Consider the following 22,817-nt stretch of genomic DNA (forward strand, 5'->3'; position numbering starts at 1 on the left):
TTAACAACGAACAAAAAAAGTTTTCATCAAGAGTAAGCGGTATAATCCCATACAGAACATAAAGCATAACATGATGACAATAGGAAAATGCAAGGCACTGTATATATAGAATATGTATTTAATACAAATATGCCCCAGAGGTTTGAGTTTATTACTAATTATAATGATGATGACTCCTGGGAATGACAACAACAAAGCCTAGTTTTAATGATCAAGATGGCTTATTGATTAGTGATTCAACTTTATAACTTATAAAGTAATAAAACAAATAGTTCTACTCTTCAGAAAATAAATAATCAATGTTAATATTATATATCGAAAATCAGGTCGAGGCTAAAAATGATCGAAGATGGGCTACCAAGTCAGAGAGGCAGCAATTTCATTGATTTTTGCAAGGCCGGATCACTATACAGTTAAGGATGTGCTCACCTTACAGCCCGATCTCCAGCCTATGCGCCAGGAAAGCTCCCATCGTATTTGCCGAACATATCCCTAGGCCTTTTTTAACTGGTGTATGCCAAAAGAGTGTATTTTTGGCATATGCCATGCCAGTATGCCTCGGTAAACCTTTTTCGGCCGTATATTATTGTATAGTAGACTGCACCATTCTATACAGGGGATACAGTAAAAAAAAAAGTATACAATGAAGTATTTTTCTTTTTTTCTTTGGGACCCTTGTATGCCTTTACAGTGGCATACGTCACAGCTGTCCATAAGGGCATCCTATGTGCTGGCCTTTAGACCAGATATTACAATTGCTTAACGCAAAATTTGAAGTCTGTCTTCAGTACCTATCACATCACCCATTCTGATCCGGAAAGGACACGAATATGAATCTCAGTAGGTTCTGCATATAAAAATTCTTCTTGGTGGGTTCCACAAATTAAATTTTAAAAAAAATCACACACGAAGGGAGGAGTGATCAGGACAGGGTGAGAAGAGACTGTCGGGGGAACAGAAAAAGAGCGATCAGTCCAATGGTTCAGGTAAATATCATCTTAAGACTATGTGGGTGTTGGGATGAAGCAGGAGGACTGGTAAACGTTTTCTTCTCTATGGTCATTTATAAGGAATACAGAAAGTAGAGGAGAGGTTGTCCCATGTGTCTGGTGCAATGGGATACAGTATGTCACATATTTCACTAGTAAAGTTAAGAAGTGCCCAGAGCTCTGGCTCCCTGATTGAGGTTCAATCTTTTTTACTCTTCCTATCGGGTCTTTTTGAAGTTTTCGGTCATGGAGTCACATTACTGAGAGAAGTCGACTTGAAGTTTGCAGGTATGGAAGCGTCAGCATAGCATGTGGAGAAGACGTGTAGATTGGCTGGATGGTGGCATTTCAGGATATCTTGCCTCTTGGGGCATTATTCACACTTACGTGTTATTGCACCATGATGATTGCTTTAATTTTTAACTATCTCAGTATTCATTATTTTTAAAAAAATACAATTCGGGGGAAAAAAGTTATTGAGAAAGGGATGGTTATACTAAGACTTTATCAGAAGTTAGTTGAAAAGTCCCATTTGGCCTGACAAATCAGAGTCGAGGCTTTAAAGGGTATTCTTCCGAGTTCCACTTATTATACTTGAATTTTGCGCCTTCAACTATTGAGACCCCATTCTGGCATTCTGAAACATCTGCCTTGGGCAGAGCTTGTCCCTCCTGTTCCCTGTACAATGGAAGGTGTGTCATTTACTGATATACAACATTTGGACCGTAGAAGTGAATAGTAAATAAATGTAAAGTATACCAATCTTTATTTTATATATATATATATATATATATATAAAATTCTACTTTCTTTTTTTACTTTTATGTGGTTTTCTTAATAAGAAAAACGGTGCTTTTATCATTTACTATATTTTATTACACATTTCAGAAGAACATAAAAACATCAATAAGAAGGAATATTCCAATAACTTTTCTATTAACCCAAATAACAATCCCCCACCCATAACTTAAAGGAGGTGGAAAGTTGGAGGGGGACTGGGATTTTTATTTATATATATATATATATATATATATATATATATATATATATATATATAATTAGTATAATGCTGGTACCTACCGTCCCCAGTTATATGTAGGCTTAGTCCGAGTTCTGGGTGTATGTGCAGTGTAGTTTCCCACCTCATAGAGGTCGCCTTGTCGTGGCAGGTGGGCTCACACAATTTGATCAAAAGGTGCGCTAAGAACCTCACTATTGTAAGTAGATTTAGCAGTAATGCATATTTTTTTATATTTAGCGGCTTAGGTGGTATTAGTGTTTGCACTGTGCCGTCACCATTTTCTTGTGTGCTATATATATATATATATATATATATATATATATATACACATATAAGTAGAATAGGAAAAGGGTTTTACATGTCATCCAAGGGACACGATACTCATCTAAATCAGTTTTGATATTCCACTTCTAAATTTCAGAACCTCATAGATATGGGGATCATTAGATCTAACCCACTTAATCCATGGGCCCATAGTCTATGAAAAATTAATAATTTTCCCCCACTAATATAGGTACATTTTCAAACGGAATCAATTGATTGATAGCACCAACCCAAGCAGTACTTGCTGGAGGTCTAGATTTTTTCCAATTTTTAATTATTAATTTTTGAGCAATAAAAAGGACTCTAGACACGACCTCTTTTTTCCACCATCTGTTATATCCACTCTACCAAGAATCCACTCACCCAAGAATACAAACTTCTGCTTCTAAGATTTCGGATATGATACTTTTCATTTTGCTCCAGTACCAATGGAGCTTGGGACAGCGCCACAACATACGGATTGAATCGCGATTGGGGAGGTTGCATCCATCACAGTCATCCCTTCCCGATAACCGATTTTACATAATGTACTTGGTGTAATCTATTAGCAATATAGATCTGGATTATCCTCTCTGCTGGTCTTAATGAAACCTTTTTACTGTTCCTTCCTATTTTAATCCAATAATCCATTGTCATATTAGAAAATACAGGCAATCATTTTTCAAGTGTTTCAAGTATTATTTCATCGGATGTCCTAATAAAATACTATACATTTTATAAACACAATTTTTGTAATTTTATGATTGGAGATTAAGACTTAAAGTATCTGTCCCAGAAATATGTCGCTCTACACTGTTCCAACCATGTTTCTTGGGTTTTCGATAAGTTAGTAAATTGGGTTTTATGATTAAGCAAATCTCTTAATGCAACCACTAACTGTTCTCTATACTAATCTTTAGTAGGTTGGAGGATATATTCCTTCTAATTCTCCTTAACTAACTTGATAAAAGACTCTTGTAGTTGTGTAACTTTCCTCCGTTCACTTATGGACTTCATAAACCGACCCCTTATGTAGCTTTGAAGGTGTCCCATAAACCACCCCCAGATACAGAGCCAACAATGTTCTAAAAAGTACCCTCTTAATAATTCTTCTTCCATACATCCTGATGCAATTGAACCCAAATTGGATAAAGTCTCCAACTTCTTTTAAGGGTAGGAACACACACGACATATTCAGGGCGGATGCGTCAAGTTGCACAGCGTTTCCACCCTGTACACCGCAGGGAATGCTGTCCAAAATCCCATTTTTCCACTGCGTAAATTATCGCACATATTTACCCCCTCCCTTCTCTGACGTCCGTTCCGGCTTACCTGGATGACGTTGCAGTCCATGTGACCGCTGCAGCCTGTGATTGGCTGCAGCGGTCACATGGCCTGCTACGTCATCCAGGGAGGCCGGACTGAAGAAGAAGCAGGGAAACCTGGGTAAGTATAACCGCCGCCAATATCGCAACACACCCCACTTTTTGGCGGGTTTAAGCACCCCATTGAATTCAATTGGAAAACCCAATTAAAATTAGAATAAAGTGACACGATCAGTGATTGGAACATCTCCAATCTTTATATTCCACTCTGTGTACGGCGTTAACAGTGGAAGCCTTGCTTTTAGACACAAGTTTTCATTGCAAAATTACGATAACTGAAACATCAAATATCCGTTTTTGACAGAATGGATGAATATATTACATTATTCTTTGTCCTTAGCACTTTTAAAGTATCAAAAATATCCAATGTGGAGTGGGTATTGGAACACTATTGGACATTGGGAATGGGATAGTCACCTGAATATATGGGGATAATCCGGTCTGGGAAAATAAAAGTGGTTGGGATGGGTCACATGGGAAAACAAGAGTGGTTGGGATGGGTCACGTGGGAAAACAAGAGTGGTTGGATGGGTGACGTGGGGAACTCCACTAAGCATGTCCTATGACTAGAAGTAACATTTTATGAATGGGTTTGATTCTATTCTTTGGGAACATTGTAACTGATCTATGATCGGTTGAAAGAGTCACGAGGTTAAACTTGTATCTGTGAATGGAATATTTAACGGAACTGTTGGCAAAAAGTTAGGTAATGCAAATAATTATGTTATGAATAGTATGTGCACTATATGAGCATAGAAGGTGAAATAGGTGCCTCTATCTCTCGCAGCATTTAGAAAAGATCATTGCACTGATAGTTCGGGCGTTGGTTTATAAAACACACATGGACGATGGATATTATGCATTTGGCATTTGGCAAAATTTGTATGTTTTGGCACACACGCTTGTGTATCATTTTATCTGTGTTAAAAATTTATATTTTAATGTTGGGTTAATATGTATGGTATAAAAATCCTTCCATGAGGTCAGAGGTTATGCCCGGAAGTAGCCGTCCAAGGTGAAACTCGAGTCGGGCGTTTTCAGCTGTACTGCAGTGCCACGTGAATTTTATTAATTATATGCTGGATTTTACTGCTCATTTGTGAGTGTGAATAAAACCCTATAAAAGGTCACTTGGCTATTTTAAGCTTTATGTCCCTTTATGATGCTTCTATTTTATAGCGAGGACATTATTATTTTGGCTGTAAGATCTGGTGCATGTCCCGGAGGATATTGAATTGACACTTTATCTCCGGGAAGGACGTGGAGGAAATAACTGCTCAAATTTTTTTGTATCCGGATGTCGGTGTGCACAACAAGTAATGTACAAGTTATAATTTAGGAAACTGGACACTTTCCTCTATTGTTTGCTGCACCCGACATTCCAAGTTAGAATAATATTAGCCAACTTCTCTCATACAACATTTCCAGCAATTATTGTAGACTAAAGGACCTTTTAAACGGGCCAATTATCGGACAAACGAGTGTTTATATGAATGCTCGTTCCCAATGATTTCCCTGTGTAAACCTCCCAACGATCAGCCGATGAATGAGCAATCAGCCGTATCGGTTATGCAGCATGAAATATTATCGTTGTCGGTAACACAGTAGTAGTAACAATCGTTGATCGTTCACTCATTTAAATGGCCCATGTCGGGCCATGTAAAAGGACCCTTACACTGGTTTTAAACTGTCTGTCCCAAGGGCATGCCCACTCTACCCTGTTCAAACCATGTTTCTTTGGTTTTAGATGTTAGTAAATTGTGTTTTATGGTTAAGCAGATCCCTTAATGCTCCCTTACTTTCGCTCTAAGGCCTGTTCACATCACGTTGTTAAACTAAGTTTACCGTGTATGCCAGGAAAGCTCCTGGCGTACATGCTAAACATGTCCATAGGGCTCGATTATCCTGATAGGGGTCAAAAGAGTGTCCTTTTAGCCTCCATTTTGGGCTGGTGTACGTCAGTTTAACTTTTTTTTTGACGGATGAAACAGCGTAGTAGACTACGCTATTCCATCCATAGAGATAAACACAAACTGTGCAATACACATTTTTTTTTAACATAGGAGCCTAAGTATGACAGATGCCACTGTATGACATCTGTGACAGGTATACGTTATAACGTATATGCCAAGGAGCTTACCCCGGGCCAGAGTCCCTGAGAACAGCATCAGTTAGTGCTCGGACGAGGGATTCTTGAGCTTGGGGAAGCTCCTGACGTCCCTCACCATATATGGACAGTGACTTCAGGAGCTTCCCCATGACCGGAGTCCGATGTCAGAGCACTACCTGATGCTGTTCTCAAGGACTCTGGTCCTGGGACAGCTCTCCGACATACACTACCGTTCAAAAGTTTGGGGTCACCCAGACAATTTTGTGTTTTCCATGAAAACTCACACTTATATTTATCAAATGAGTTGCAAAATGACTAGAAAATATAGTCAAGACATTGACAAGGTTAGAAATAATGATTTTTATTTCAAATAATAATTTTATCCTTCAAACTTTGCTTTCGTCAAAGAATGCTCCATTTGCAGCAATTCCAGCATTGCAGACCTTTGGCATTCTAGCTGTTAATTTGCTGAGGTAATTGGGAGAAATTTCACCCCGTGCTTCCAGAAGCCCCTCCCACAAGTTGGATTGGCTTGATGGGCACTTCTTGCGTACCATACGGTCAAGCTGCTCCCACAACAGCTCTATGGGGTTGAGATCTGGTGACTGCACTGGCCACTCCATTACAGATAGAATACCAGCTGCCTGCTTCTTCCCTAAATAGTTCTTGCATAATTTGGAGGTGTGCTTTGGGTCATTGTCCTGTTGTAGGATGAAATTGGCTCCAATCAAGCGTTGTCCACACGGTATGGCATGGCGTTGCAAAATGGAGTGATAGCCTTCCTTATTCAAAATCCCTTTTACCTTGTACAAATCTCCCACTTTACAAGCACCAAAGCAACCCCAGACCATCACATTACCTCCACCATGCTTGACAGATGGCGTCAGGCACTCTTCCAGCATCTTTTCAGTTGTTCTGTGTCTCACAAATGTTCTTCTGTGTGATCGAAACACCTCAAACTTCGATTCGTCTGTCCATAACACTTTTTTCCAATCTTCCTCTGTCCAATGTATGTGTGCTTTTGCCCATATTAATCTTTTACTTTTATTAGCCAGTCTCAGATATAGCTTTTTCTTTGCCACTCTGCCCTGAAGGCCAGCATCCCGGAGTCGCCTCTTCACTGTAGACGTTGACACTGGCGTTTTGCGGGTACTATTTAATGAAGCTGCCAGTTGACGACCTGTGAGGCATCTATTTCTCAAACTAGAGACTCTAATGTACTTGTCTTGTTGCTCAGTTGTGCAGTGGGGCCTCCCACTTCTCTTTCTACTCTGGTTAGAGCCTGTGTGTGCTGTCCCCTGAAGGGAGTAGTACACACCGTTGTAGGAAATCTTCAGTTTCTTGGCAATATCTCGCATGGAATAGCCTTCATTTCTAAGAACAAGAATAGACTGTCGAGTTTCACATGAAAGCTCTCTTTTTCTAGCCATTTTGGGAGTTTAATCGAACCCACAAATGTAATGCTCCAGATTCTCAACTAGCTCAAAGGAAGGTCAGTTTTATAGCTCCTCTAAACAGCAAAACTGTTTACAGCGGTGCTAACATAATTGCACAAGGGTTTTCAAGTATTTTTTAATCATCCATTAGCCTTCTAACACAGTTAGCAAACACAATGTACCATTAGAACACTGGAGTGATGGTTGCTGGAAATGGGCCTCTATACACCTATGTAGATATTGCATTAAAAACCAGACGTTTGCAGCTAGAATAGTCATTTAGCACATTAACAATATATAGAGTGTATTTCTGATTAATTTAATGTTATCTTCATTGAAAAAAACTGTGCTTTTCTTGCAAAAATAAGGACATTTCTAAGTGACCCTAAACTTTTGAACAGTAGTGTACCATAAGTGATTTGATATTCCTTGGTTACTGTGTGGGGCTATCTCTTCATCTTCTAGTCAAAGGCCATCAACAAACTGAGCTACTGCATCTATTGTAGAAAAAGTTTCCGGTCCACCTTCTTTCTGTCTAGTCGTGCATATTGTACTGAATGCCCTTCTTTTCTTTGTTACCTCTACCGATGGGTCTCCAAACAGGAGTATACGATGACCTCTCAGTAGTATTGGAGATGTAGCTCTCTTGAATGTCTGTAAAAAAGTTGTCATATCCAAATAGTCCTATTATTTCATAATGACCAGTCGTGGCTTGTTTTTGCCGCCATCTTGCCCATTAGTACTGGGTGGACCCGCTCTGTGTGCCCGTTCTACTTTTAGTGGACTTTTAAGTCTAAGGGATTGCGGTAGTTCCATAAAGAGAATCTCCGCTAGTTCATTTGGTGGAAAGGATCTTGGCAAGCCAATTATGCGCAGGTTGCTTTTCCTTGACCTAATTTCCAGGTCTTTCATTTTTTCTATGAGCTGTTGGTAAGTTTTAAGCACTGTGTTGTGTGCTCTCACCAATTTATCCTCCACTAAGCTCAACCACTTCTCCTTCTCGACAATTTTAGGTGTATGCTGTTTGACTTCAGGCTGGATCTGTTGTAATGCAGTCAAAACCGTAGCTTCCAGTAAGACTTTAATGTCCTGGGCGGGCATTGTGTCACTTCTATGGCCAGTGTCTTGCAGGTAAAATTTAGTCCCAAGATTATAGGGTCTCGCTCACCTTCATCTGCTTCTTATTGGGTGGAGGAGTATGTTGGGGCAGATCTGCTGCCACGAGTGCTTCTCACTTCTTCTGGGGACATCTTAGCATGAGGGAAGGGTCCATCTCTCTGCGGCAGTGGCATTTGCAGTGTTAGGGGCCCATTTTCAATAAGTAATCTCTCCATACACAGGTGTGGTTCCTTGTGGAGGTATTGGTCGGGCTAGCAACCCTTTGCAGTTATTCTATGTGATGTTCTCCCTGATTTTGGGAGTCTAAAACACGGAACTCCCAGCAGCTGAATCCTACGATGCGTGTGCCGGAATTGAAAGTTCAACTATGTTATGTTAATTTGATGAATATTGTAAACCACCCCTCTCTTCTTCACAGATTCACCAATCCATGAGCTGATAGGTAAGGAGGAGGGTCCCGTTTCCGGCGTCGGCTTTTGTCATCAGTGCAAGTGTATCATTACACGACATACATTGATATCAATGGGCCTTCTGTTTAATGTCCATACAACCAAGGTAATCTAAAGGAAAAGCTGTCCTTGACAAATTGGTTTCAGAGTTAATTATCATGGACAGCTTGAAAAATTGATTGGGACTGTCCCTTGTTCAAGAAATTTGGAGACCAATAATGGATGGTCTGTAACAGCAACTACTAATGCATTAAATGCTGTCCAAACATGGTATTGATTGGTGGTCTTGCAATCGTTCATTTGTGTTACATTTCACATAGTCTTCTGTTAAATTATATTTTTCTTTATTTTGTACAGAGCTTCCTTCACCTCCTGATTTTTCAAGCTGTAAATAAGAGGGTTGAGCATTGGAATGACTCCTGCATACAAAATGGCAAACATCTTGTCCTGATCCATGGAATAGCTGGACTTTGGCCTCATATACATGCCAAGGACCGTTCCATAAAACAAGAGGATGACTGTGAGATGTGAGGAGCAGGTGGAGAAGGTTTTGTGTCTTCCTTCTTCAGAGTGAATCTTTAAGATTGCTGAGATAATATACATGTAGGACACCAAGGTCATAATTGATGGAACAAAGCCAATGATGGCACCAAATACAAGAATTATTGTCTCTATAGTTCCTGTGTCACTACAAGAAAGCATTATAAGAGGCTTCAAATCGCAGAATAGATGGTCTACTTCATTTGACTCACAAAATGTGCAAGATGATATTAAAATGGTATAAAGAATACCCTCAAAGACGCCTATACTCCAAGATGTCAATGTCATCCAGAAACAGACCCGTAGACTCATGAAATAAGAATAACGTAAAGGATGGCAGATGGCCACGTAGCGATCATAGGCCATGGCAGCCAGGATGAAGTATTCCGACACCATGAGCACCACAAAAAAGAATACCTGAGTGATACAACCATTATAGGAGATGACATTGTTCCCAGTCAGAAAGATGTCCAACAACTTGGGCAGAACCATTGTGGTGAAGGACATATCCAATACAGACATGTTACATAAGAGTATATACATGGGACTGTGAAAATGACGATCCAAGCAAAACAGACCAGTTGCTAATAAATTTCCAACCAAAGTTGCCACATAGATGACCAGAAATATGACGAATAATACCAACTGGAAATTTGGAAGGTCATGGAAGCCAAGGAGAACAAATTCAGTGACAGTGAAGTTTGTTGTTTCCATTTCCCTCCGATGAGGGAGTAGGGTTGAAAAAAGACAAAAGTACGATTGAAAAATGACAAATGTCCATCCAGTTCAACCAAGGGATGGGGGAGATGTGGATGAAGGAAAGGAGTATGGGAAAACTTCAGAACTTTTATTTCTCTTTACTGATCCAGAGGAAGGTAAGAAATCCATAAGGCTTAAGCCAATCTGCCATAAAAAAGGAAAAACTTCCCTCTCCTTTTCCAAGTGGCGATCAGACTGGATCAACATTGAAAACAAGAATTCTTTACATTTACATAAAGAACATATGACGAATGAGAAAATGAACAAAAAATAACTCTTTTTGTTGAGATGAATGACTCAGGATGCATGGATTGATTATTGAGAACGGAAGGATTGCACAGTGAATTTATAGAACATGGATCTCATGAGAGTTCACTTAAGAGGTTTGAGGTTGTGCTTTGTGAAGCTCTTGGGAGTGACAACCATTAGGATCTGTTAAACAAATTATAATTTTGTGCCGGTAATGATCAAGACATCACAGACAATTACATCGAATTTCATAACACGGGAAAGGGAAAATAACAGATTTACTTAGCTTAGTTAAGAGGTCAAAAATTGTATATTCCCTTCACGTTCCATGGTAATATCACATCATTGACAATGAAGGTGGCCATGTAAGTCACGTCTCGTACAGAGGATAGGATTCTAACTTCTGATCCAACCAGAATACATTCACACTTTTTTGAAACACTGAGAGATTGTTGATGAGCAAAATTGTTCCCACAGAAAATAATGTGTAACCATGTCCAATAATGGTTACAACCAAGGAACTGGTCTCTATTGGTCAGAACGAATACTTTTAGTATCCCGGATATATGCTATTAATAATAATTGTGTAGATATAATAATGGACAAGCAATGAGCAGGGGTAGCAGCTAGGATAGGCCCAACAGATCTTGAGGTATTTCTATCACAGAACATAGCATATGTTCTATCAAGCAATAGAAGAACGATACAAGTCTTATATTATTGACTGCTATGCTATAAGATAGGGGATCCTTTACTTCTATGGGTGTTGGCACCAATCGTTATTTTACAGCTTTAGTGTGACCTATGGCAATAATATGGTCCAATGATCCATGATCAAGGAAAGATTTGGGATGTACCAATGTCTTCAATGCCAGCCAATGTCAAACCATTGTAACTGGCTATTTTTAGCCATTTTTCGGGTCGTAAACGTCCTGAAAATGGCTGAAAAATCGGAAGCAGAACGCCTACAAACATCTGCCCATTGATTTCAATGGGAAATACGGCATTCTGTTCCGCCGGGGCGTTTTTGTTACGCCTCATTTTCATTGACTCAATAGAAAAACAGCTCCAAAAACGCTAGTTTGATTAAAAAACTTCTGAAAATCCCTTGAAAACAGCTCCGTATTTTCATCAGTTTTTTTGTTAAACGTCTGAACATACCCTAAGGGTTAAAAATAAAGCTAAGGATATCAATACTATAATCTTGAAGCTTGATAAAGGCATCATGGAGGTTGAAACGTTGCACATGCCTGTGGGTATAAACACCACATGGAATTCATTTAGAGTGCTGTGGTCTTCTTCTTTATTGAGCAGCTACAAGGAGCGCCTTTCTCTTTGGAGGAATCATGTCCGTACATTACACAGACAGTCAATTGATGTCAATGGGCAGCATGTAATGTTTCGTTTGCCCTGTGGTGGCGCTGTAGTGGAAAACCTGTAGGCGGGTTCTCTCACAGATTAATCTGATCGCTTGTGGTCAGAGCAGTGGGACACACTGTGATCAGCTTGATGAAAGACCCTTATAACAAAAAAGGAATTGTCCAAAGCAAACACATCCATTATGTCACGGTCTGTGGGTATGTGGACCCACTAGGCCACACTGCCGTAGTGGGGAGGCAGCTGGCCAAACAACAGAGCACCCAAGCAATACAAAGTCCAGCACAAGGGTACCCGAATAGTCCAGACAGTGACAGAGGTTTTAGCACAGATGGAGGAGAGTACAGCAGGTTGCGCCAGACGTGGCGGATGACAGCAGGTGCAGTAGGATGTGCCAGACGTGGAGGACGACAGCAGGTGCAGTAGGTTGCGCCAGACAAGGCGGATGACAACAGGAGCAGCAGGACACGACTCCAATCCCTAAGGGTATATGCACATGACAACGCCAAATACGTCTGAAATTATGGAGCTGTTTTCAGGAGAAAACAGCTCCTGAATTTCAGACGTTTTTACAAGTGCACGCGTTTTTCACGGCATCTTTTACGGACATAATTGGAGCTGGTTTTCATTGGAGTCAATGAAAAATAGCTCCAATTACGTACCAAGAAGTGTCCTGCACTTCTTTGACACAGCCGTAATTTTACACGCCGTCTTTTGACAGCGACGTGTAAAATGACAGTTCGTCTGCACAGAACATCGTAAGACCCATTGCAAGCAATGGGCAGATGTTTGCCGACGTATTGGAGCCGTCTTTTCAGGCGTAATTCGAGGCGTAAAACGCCTCCATTACGTCTGAAAAGAGGTTGTGTGCTCTTAACAGGCTCAGGAACAATAACACAGCACGGGATACAGGAAACAGGTAGCAAGGCACGGAAACAACGGGAACAAGGTAAACACTAAGGCACCATTTGCAATGACTAACATGGGAATACTAACAACGCTCAGGCAATGAGCAAAGGGGCAGGGCCCTTCTTATTGTCCAGGGTGATAATGGGCTGATTAATGATGATTCCCATGTGCGCGCACACACTATGGGACACAGCGGACTGGAGACACAAATCCATGACTGCCGCCAGGGGGTGAGTAATCCCGACGGTCCGCGGCCATGGACGCTACACATTAACAATAACTTGCCAAGAATTTTTTTGTCTTTATCAGCAGATGGCTCTATCAGAGTGTTCACCGACCTAGACATCAATGGACCTGCAAGACCAAGTGACCATGATTGTGATACACTTGAGTACCCAGTAGCATATCAGACCAGAGGAACACAGTGACCCTGCGGTCACTTACATAGAGTAGTCTTAGATATTTACAGTGGCTGTAAAGGAGCAAGTGAGACCCCTATAAGAAGAAAAATACGAATTATTTGCATTGGGAAGATATCGTGGACCAGTTATGTTACTATGACAAGTGGTCTGGCCTTTCGTAGAGACCAGAAGTAAGTTGAAAAGTAAGCCTGTCTCGCAATGCAATTCATCACCACTGTGTTCAACGGGTTTGAGGTCATGCGCCCAACATTGTCATTGACTTTTACAGCTCGGGTAGCCAGGAGAATTTTCAGTCTTTTGACAATACAAATAAAACCAAAATTATAAATTAAAAATTCATACTAACCCCCCCCCCCACCCCCCATACCTATATATTTTCTGACACCTACAACATTGTCAAAATGGCACGAAGCATTTAGAAAAACAAACACATAAATGCCGTCTTTAAATATTGCATTAAAGTGTAATTTTTTTTGTAAAAACTGCATAAAAATTCACGTTTGTGGCTAAAATATCATCAAAGCAGAAAATAAGTTTATGTCTACATGAAAATTCTTCACAAAATCATCAGAACTGAAGACCCACATAATCTGTTTTTGAGGGAGATTGAAAAAAGTTTAAACTTATAAAAAACAAAGATTGCATTTGTCTTAACATGCGGTTTACAGCCATGACCCCCTTTATATAAATTTGTGACAAATAAAGAATGCTTTTGATTTGACACTTGCACCTAAAAGTTGAAACCAAGCACTGGTAAAGGTCTGGGTTGTGGAGTCAATAATCAGCCTAATCAGGCACCGAGGGTAATTAGATGAACTTCTCACACTTTTTATTTCTTTGAAAATGTGATGATCAGAAAGCAAATATTCTCTTCTAATTGATAGAGAAGATGGATAATAATATGAACAAAAGTTAATCTCCTCCTATCCCTGGGGCCATCTACAACTATACAGGGAAAGAAGGAGGATCACTGATTCCCTCCCTCTCCCTGCAAGCTGTTAACTTAATTCCGATTGCTGCCCCCCACAGGCTGAAGTGGAAGATTTTTTTTTTAAGATTATTAACTTTAAAACAAGACCAAGATCTCCAGCTGCGATCTGGCATAAGCTTGGTCCATTTGCAGCACGGACCTATTAGATACATCCTTGGCTACTGAAGTGCTTCCCTGCCAGGACGTTTGAGATACACCCTTGCCAGTGACAGGGATAATTCAGAGGCATAGCTAGGTTCTCCAGCACCCGGGGCAAAGATTCAGTTTGGCGCCCCCCCCACCTCTTTCCCGACATCTCTTTCCTCCTCGCCGTGTTTGTTTTCTCTACCAATCAATGACGTGTCATTTCTTTTCCACATTTCTTTTTATGTAACTCGAGCATAAAAACATTTGTACATTTTACAAGCAATATAGTTCTATACACAACACCAGAACCAAGCTCAGTACATATATACAGCCCCAGAACCAAGCTCAGTATATATATACAGCCCCAGAACAAAGCTCAGTACATATATACAACACCAGAACCAAGCTCAGTACATAAATACAGCCCCAGAACCAAGCTCAATACATATATACAGCACCAGCACAAATACAGCTCAATTTAGTGCAACCCCTGCCGTATAGGTATGTACGGCGTAAAACTACAGCTCCCAGCATGGCCCGAACAATGGTAAGGATATGCTGGGAGTTGCTGTTTCACAAAAAGTAAATCATATCATAATCATACCACCTATCATCCCGCTGCAGATCATACAGTGACTACAGTGCTGATTAGAGGCAGAATAAACATTTACATTAAGTGACTCACCGGTGACGTCTCAGATTCTACTTTTTCTCCATCCGGTCCAGACCTCTATGTTGACTTGTCCCGGTCGCAGCCCATTTCTGCAGTTTGCTGCTCACATGTCTTCAGCTTCTCACTTTTCCAACATTCTACACCTATAAATAAAGATAAAGTTATCATTATACCACACATTACGCCCCTACATATAATAGTGCCATACACTGCACCTCTAATTATAATAGCACCATACACCGTGTCCCACACACACACGCTGTGCCTCCTGTAGATAGTGTCTGCCATAGAGCCCCCTGTAGATAGTGCCCCCCATAGATAGTGCCCCCATAGATAGTTCCCCATATAGCCCACCCCTGTATATAGTGTCCCACAAATAGCTCCCCCTATAATGCTCTACAAATAGCCCAACCCTGTATATAGCCCCCCTGTAGATATAGCCCAGTCCTGTATATAGTGCTCCACGTATAGCCCAAGCCTGTATATAGCCCCCTGTAGATATAGCCCACCCCTGTGTATAGTGCTCTACAGATAGCCCACCCCTGTATATAGCCCCCCTGTAGATATAGCCCAGCCCTGTATATAGTACTCCACGTATAGCCCAACCCTGTATATAGCCCCCCTGTAGATATAGCCCACCCCTGTATATAGTGCTCCATAGATAGCCCACCCCTGTATATAGCCCCCCTGTAGATATAGCCCACCCCTGTATATAGCCCCCTGTAGATATAGCCCACCCCTGTATATAGTGCTCAACAGATAGCCCACACCTGTATATAGTCCCACTTTAGATATAGCCCACCCCTGTATATAGTGCTCCATAGATAGCCCACCCCTGTATATAGCCCCCCTGTTGATATAGCCCACCCCTGTATATAGTGCTCCACAGATAGCCCACCCCTGTATATAGCCCCCCTGTAGATATAGCCCACCCCTGTATATAGTGCTCCACAGATAGCCCACCCCAGTATATAGCCCCCTGTAGATAGACACCCCCCGTAAATAAAGCCCCCCCCATAGATAAAGTCCCCCCCACCGTAGATAAAGTCCCCCATGTAGATAAAGCCCCCCCGTGTAGATAAAGCCCCCCCGTGTAGATAAAGCCCCCCGTAGATAAAGTCCCCCCCCCGTAGATAAAGTCCCCCCCGTAGATAAAGTCCCCCCCCGTAGATAAAGTCCCCCCTTAGATAAAGTCCCCTTGTAGATAAAGCCCCCCCGTGTAGATAAAGCCCCCCTTGTAGATAAAGCCCCCCCTTGTACATACAGCCACACACTTTTTTATTACAATAAAATACAAAAAAACTATTCAAACTCGCCTTAATCCCGTTCCCACGCCGGCCGGCAGCCATGGAGACCTGCTCTCTTCTGCGCAGGTCTCCTGGGGGTTGAACGAAGCGTCTCTGAAAGGTGCTGATTGGCTGGGCAGAATGACTTTGCCTGTCATTCAGCGCCTTTCAGCGACGGAAGCACGACTCGTACAAAAGAGCTGAATGGACGGCCACGGAACATACCCGGCCATTCATTGCTTCTAATTGTACCTGTGTCTTATAGAAAATAATATCAGGTCACGTCCTGTTTTCTAAAATAAAATTTGTCTAAAATTCAGCAATGTGTTTTAGATCATTTACTAGTCCATCATCTCCAGGTCATCAAATATAGAAATCCACCAAAAGACATGAAAAAGTTGCGAACAAAAAAGAAATAGCAGCAAAAGAAGCCGCAGGTGTGCTCACCCGATAATTTATCCTGGGATCTGTAGTTCCTCAATTGGAGTGCAGTCGGAGAAGGGGGATTGCAGGCAGGCAAGGATCCAGTGAAATAAAGGAATGTAGAAAAAAAAATCCTCAGCGCATCCACATTAGAAATAATATATAAAAAGAGCTTTATTTCAACATAACGTTAAAAGTCCATAAGACACAGGCGGGACGTGTTACCGCTAGCGCGTTTCGAACAGAGTGTTCTTACCTATAGCATACCGTAACAAACCTAAGACATGTATTTTAAAATCAACATCGACCAATCCTGATGCATTTTGGGTCAGAAAAGATATACCACCTTTTTTTTTTTTAGAAACAAGTTAATTATTCTGCAGGTTTGCGGCAACCACACCTATACATAGAAGCCTGGACACAATAGTTTGACCTGTTAGTGACCGGCCCATCGTGTTTCTACGTCGGTCACTAACGGGCCTTATTCCGATGAATAGCCTTTTTATGTCGCTGCATCAGAATAAGTAAACAGAGCAGTGAGCTGTCAAATCTCCCTGCTCTCAGCTGCCAGACGTAGCTGAGGGCTGGAGGCGTCCCTGCTCAAACGGGTGATATCAGTATCGATCTCACCCGTTTAACCCCTCAGATGCGGCACTCAATAGTGTGCACCACATCTGAGTGGTTTTGGAGAGAGGGAGAGAGCTCCCTCTCATCCCACCGACACCCGGCGATACGATCGCCGAGTGTCTGTGTCTCCGATGGCAGCCGGGGGTTCTAATAAAGGCTCCCAGGTCTGCCTGGAGCGAATGCCTGCTAGATCATGCCGGAGGCATGACCTAGCAGATGCCTGTCCGTTTTACACGGACAGGCAGTAATACACTGCAATACAGAAGTATAGCAGTGTATTATAAAAGCGATAATTGCATATTAAAGTCCCCTAATGGGACTAGTAAAAAAGTTTAAAAAAGTTTAATAAAAAGTGAAAAAAAAAAAGAAAAAAAACACTTTTTCCCCTTATAAACTGCTTTATTATTAAAAAAACTAAACAAAGTAAAAAAGTTACACATATTTGGTATTTGGTATTTGGTATAGTCCGTAACGACCCCGACTATAAAGCTGTTACATTATTTAACCTGCACCGTGAACGTCGTAAAAATAAAATAAAAAAAACATGCAAAAATTGCTGTTTTCTTTGAATCCAGCCTTAAAACAAATTTGATAAAAAGTGATCAAAAAGTCGCATCTGCTCCAAAATGGTACCGATTAAAAACTACAAGTCGTCCCGCAGAAAAAAAGCCCTCATACAACCGCATCGGCGAAAGAAAATAAAATGAAAAAACGCAAGTAATAATTAAAAATTTCTACCATTGGATGCGTTATTTTTTCATCTTACAATTTATTTTTCATTTTCAAAAAATGATATTAGGTACCTATATGGGTTTATTACATATGATCTCTGTAAAGATGATGTATAGACATTTCTTTTGAGTCTACATACGATTTATACCTTATTCATTGACCACGCAGAACATTCACCCTCAGCTGCGATCAACACTGCTACATTGTATCCATGTGTTTGTAGTGTACATTGTATCCATGTGTTTGTAGTGTACATTGTATCCATGTGTTTGTAGTGTACATTGTATCCATGTGTTTGTAGTGTACATTGTATCCATGAGTTTGTAGTGTACATTGTATCCATGTGTTTGTAGTGTACATTGTATCCATGTGTTTGTAGTGTACATTGTATCCATGTGTTTGTAGTGTACATTGTATCCATGTGTTTGTAGTGTACATTGTATCCATGTGTTTGTAGTGTACATTGTATCCATGTGTTTGTAGTGTTCCGGACGCACATCGCATTATCCAAAATTTCAGCTAATTCTTAGTTTTACGAAGTTTCCTTCTATTAATAATTAATTCTACCACAGTAATAAAACCTTTTTTTCGTTTAATATAATTTTTTGAAAACGAAAAATAAGTTGTACGATGAAAAAATGACGCATCCAATGGTAGAAATTTTGCATTATTACTAATATGGATCTATGTCATATACATTTCTTTTTCATTTTTTATCATGTCTGATATTATCGATACCATCATGAATGTGTGTTCTGGGTTTCTTTCTATAAACTTGTATAATACCTCACTTCTTTTTACTTAAACTATTGTGTCCGAGCTTCTATGTATAGGTGTGGTTGCCGCAAACCTGCAGAATAATTAACTTGTTTCTCAAAAAAAAAAGGTGGTATCTCTTTTCTGACCTAAAATGCATCAGGATTGGTCGATGTTGATTTTAAAATACACGTCTTAGGTTTGTTACGGTATGCTATGAGTAAGAACACGGTTCGAAACGCGCTAGCGGTAACACGTCCCGCCTGTGTCTTATGGACTTTTAATATGACGTTGAAATAAAGCTCTTTTTATATATTTTTTCTATTGTGGATGCGCTGAGGATTTTTTTCTACATTCCTTCATTTCACATTAAAAAAGTGGCACGTTTACGTGATAAATGTTACACAAAGAATTAAAGCAGCACTCCACTTTTTTATTTCACTCACCTCTCTGAGTGCCTCCTGAAAGTGCCATGAGAAGTCCCCCACACATCCTCGCCGTCCTTGTACTTTTTTAACATCTTTCGTATCAGGCGATTGTGCCGCCATTTTCCTTTTTGATTTCCCACCTCTCCAGTTTCTGCTCCCCCCTCCCCAGCGTGCCTACGCTATTTCACAACGCTTCCCTTGCTACTACAAATCCCACCATGCACCCTGCTATATGGGCAGAGTGTGGGCAGAGCTTCCTGGGATGCGTAAAAAAATCCACAGGTATGTCCCGCCCTCGCCACATAGCGCTAACTGTCCCCAAGAGTGAGTGGTGAGTTGCATGCATTTGTTGTTACTCACCGCTCCTCGCTCCCCAGTCGTAGCACATCAGCGCGCGGCGCCCAGAGGATGAGAGGAGCCCTGGCTGTGGTAGTTTGGTGTATTGTTTGGAGGGTGACGGCAGTATGTAGTCCGCCGGAACTCAGCGCTGCTCACTGACACCGAGATCTGGTTTGATCAAGTGCAATGATTGGGCAGGTTAGGTTAGAACACAGTCACATGACCCAGCGCCGGATCATGGATGATTAAAATAAAATATAAAGGACCGGGAAAAGAATTTAATGAAACACATCACAGTTATGATTGCCCTTATATCCAACAAAGCTGAGCAAAAAAATTAAAAATAAAGCGGAGTGCCTCTTTAAGAAAATTGCTTTTTTTCTCAATTTTTTTTTTTTAAGATTTACAAAGAAAACTCATAGGAAATACCTATAATATATAGCACATATACCAAAAGAAAAAGGAGCAAAAAAAAAAAAAAAAAAGCTCTGAATCCTTCCCAAGGGTGTGTTTAATGAGTCAGATTTGTCGTGTTTTTTAAGCGATTTTTGTAATTTGATCAAAGTTGCGGAGAACAATCCCTTGTGTCAATTACGGAACTACACAGCAAAACCCGTCCCATAGCGTTCATTAATGTACAACGAGCGCTGCTGCTACGGAGGATACAAAATCATTCCTGACTAATTGCTTCACCTGATCAGGATTCCTGCGAGGAAGCGCGATTACCCAGAGCGAGCTTTTCCAGTAGAGTTTCGGGAATTACGTAAATAAAGTTCTGCAGCTTTCTAATACACTTTATATTTCAGTTTGTCAAAACGAGTACAAAACCAATGCTCCGTTTACACCCGTCCGATTTCGCATGGATTTCGGTGCGGATGCCGTGCCGAAATCCGGATTTCACTAATGACAATTCGCAGTCCCCCATGCATGTGAAAGAGGTTTCTGCAACCGGTTAACATGCTGTGGAAATTTTCGGTGCAGATTTTTGTCGGTACTGCTGGAAAACAAAATCAGCGATGGAAATATGTAGCACGCTATTTAATCGGCACAGAAAAGTCGAGGACCAGCCCCATTGAATGAAAATGCTGCATGTCCGTGGCACATCTGGATCTGCTGCGGAAACACACGTGTGATTTAGTTCTGACGTGTGATTGGGGCCTAATGACTTTGGTTGTTGCAGATTTCAAAGGAAATCCGCAACGAAATCCACATGTAATACAATGTGACGCATATATTAGTGCGGATTTCACCCTCTGCAACAAATCCGTCACAGAAATGACATGCCGTGAATTCGAAAATTTGCAACATGCCCTCAATTTCGCAAGTATTTTTGAGAATGAAGTTCTTAAAAATCTGCATGTATTGTACGATAAATTGATGCCGATTTCACAAATCCACAGCAATTTCGTAGCGTGTCATTTCACCATCAGGCCGGGTTCCCACGTAGCGTAAATGGTGCGGAATTTCAGTAACAGTGGAAATTCCGCAGCATTTACAGCGGCAGCAAAGTGAATGCGATTCGGAAAATCTTATGCCCGCGCTGCGAAAAAAAACAACGCATAAAAGTCATGCAGAAAGCGTTCTGCGGTGCAACTTTAAATTCCGCAGCACGTAAATATATGCTGAGTGTTCTGTGCGGAGATGCTGCGTGTTTGGCTCATGGACTTCAATGGGAAGCAGAAATTCTGCAACAGATTTATGCCGTTGCGGTTTTTACAGCGTTTATGCGGTAAAACTGCTGGAAATCCGCAGCTGTACATATACTTTGCTATAATCAATGTTTAACACAAAATCTGCAGGTAAAGCCGCTGCGGAAAAAATGCAACGTTTCCACAGCATTTATGACCAGGAAAAACGCAGTACTTGGTACGAATTTCTGACAGATTCACCAGCGTTTTTCTAGAGATTCTGCTGTAGAAAATCTGCAGTGTATAACGTGTGGGGGAACATGCCCTAAGGGTATGTTCACACAGGGCGGATATGCTGTGTAAAATCACACAGCGTATCCGCCCTGTGTGCTGCAGGGAATTCCGGACGAAAAACCGCACCAAATTGTGGTGCAGTTTTCCGGCCGGAATGTCCGCTTTCAAAAATTGCACAGGAGAAAAAACAAACTCATACTTACCATGGTGACGCGTCCCTCCGACATCTGCAGACCTGGGATGACGTTCCATCTCATGTGACTGCTGCAGCCTGTAATTGGCTGCAGCGCTCACATGGGATCAAACATCATCCCAGGAGGTCAGCCTGGAGGAAGAAGCACAGAATTCTGGGTAAGTATAAGATTTGTATTTTTTTTCTGAGTTGAGTTTGTGTGTGTGTGCGTGCGTGCGCACACATGGACAGATCCGCTATTTGTTGTGGGTTCTACCTCCCCCATTGAATTCAATGGGGAGAAAACCCACAACAAAAATGCAGCGATTACGCAAATACAATAAACATGCTGCGGATTAAAAAACCGCACAGCAGGTCAATTTCGGTGTTTATCATTTTTCCGCTCATCATTTGCGCAGCGTGTGGAGGTTTGTTCAAATCGCATCCACTTTGCTGCTACTGTACTATGCTTCAGATTTTCCACAACTAAATCCGTTGTGGAAAATCCACAGTACGTACGCTACGTGTGAAACCTTGCCATAGGCCCCATGCACATGATTGTGGAAAAACTCAGCAATTACGGACCCGCCCCGTTCTATTGGCCGCGGACCAGGTGTCCGTGCCGTAGAACCGTGCCGGGAAATATGGAGCATGTCCTACTTTTCGGATTTTGCGGGCCGTGCTCCCATGAAAATGCAGCCCGCGGGCGTCCGGCCGTGTGCACGAGGCCTTAGGGTGTATTTACATAAGACTTTTCTTTTGCTGAGGGCCGCATTGTTTGTTCAGGTTAAGTTACAATAATAATTTACCCTTTAAAGACGAAGCCCATTTTGGCAAATTTTTGCCTTACTGCGTTCTGAGCTGTAATTTTTTTATTTTTCCGTCTAAATAGCTGCACGAGAGCTCGTTTTATGCAGAACGAGGTGTATTGTTCAATGGCAGAGCTGATGAACCGAGATGCAAATTACTTCACTTTGGTATAAGACCCAAAGCGATGAATTTCTCACAATCCTATAAAAAACAAAAAGAAAAATTCAATGTAGCAGATAAACGTTACAATGTAGTGATTAGGGTTTGACAACTGCTGTTCACATAATGCCGAAAAAAAACAAACAGTCAGATTCTGGGTATGAGCATACACCGCAGCATTTTTGCCATGATTTTTTTATTTTTTTGTAAAATCGGACTATAAAACCCTGGCAGGTCTGACTTATTGTGATGCTACTACAGATTTTCATCCACTTTAGTGTCTGGCGCCCCCTAGTGGCCACCTT

At 41.2% G+C, this 22,817-nt stretch overlaps 1 protein-coding gene across 1 annotated transcript; it reads right to left on the reverse strand.

Moving 5' to 3' along the window:
- Window positions 1-9,139: 9,139 nt before the first annotated feature.
- On the reverse strand, window positions 9,140-9,874 carry LOC142663876 (olfactory receptor 8K5-like). The gene has a single exon (XM_075842710.1). It carries the CDS (start codon window positions 9,872-9,874, stop codon window positions 9,140-9,142), a length of 735 nt encoding a protein of 244 aa, XP_075698825.1.
- Between the last annotated feature and the right edge of the window lie 12,943 nt (window positions 9,875-22,817).

The sequence above is a fragment of the Rhinoderma darwinii genome, chromosome 11 (genome assembly GCF_050947455.1).
Source record: "Rhinoderma darwinii isolate aRhiDar2 chromosome 11, aRhiDar2.hap1, whole genome shotgun sequence".
Taxonomy (NCBI): domain Eukaryota; kingdom Metazoa; phylum Chordata; class Amphibia; order Anura; family Rhinodermatidae; genus Rhinoderma; species Rhinoderma darwinii.

What these genes read in the sequence shown, in the direction of transcription:
- LOC142663876 (XM_075842710.1), bottom strand. Translation starts at nt 9,874, where the DNA reads ATGTCTGTATTGGATATGTCCTTCACCACAATGGTTCTGCCCAAGTTG.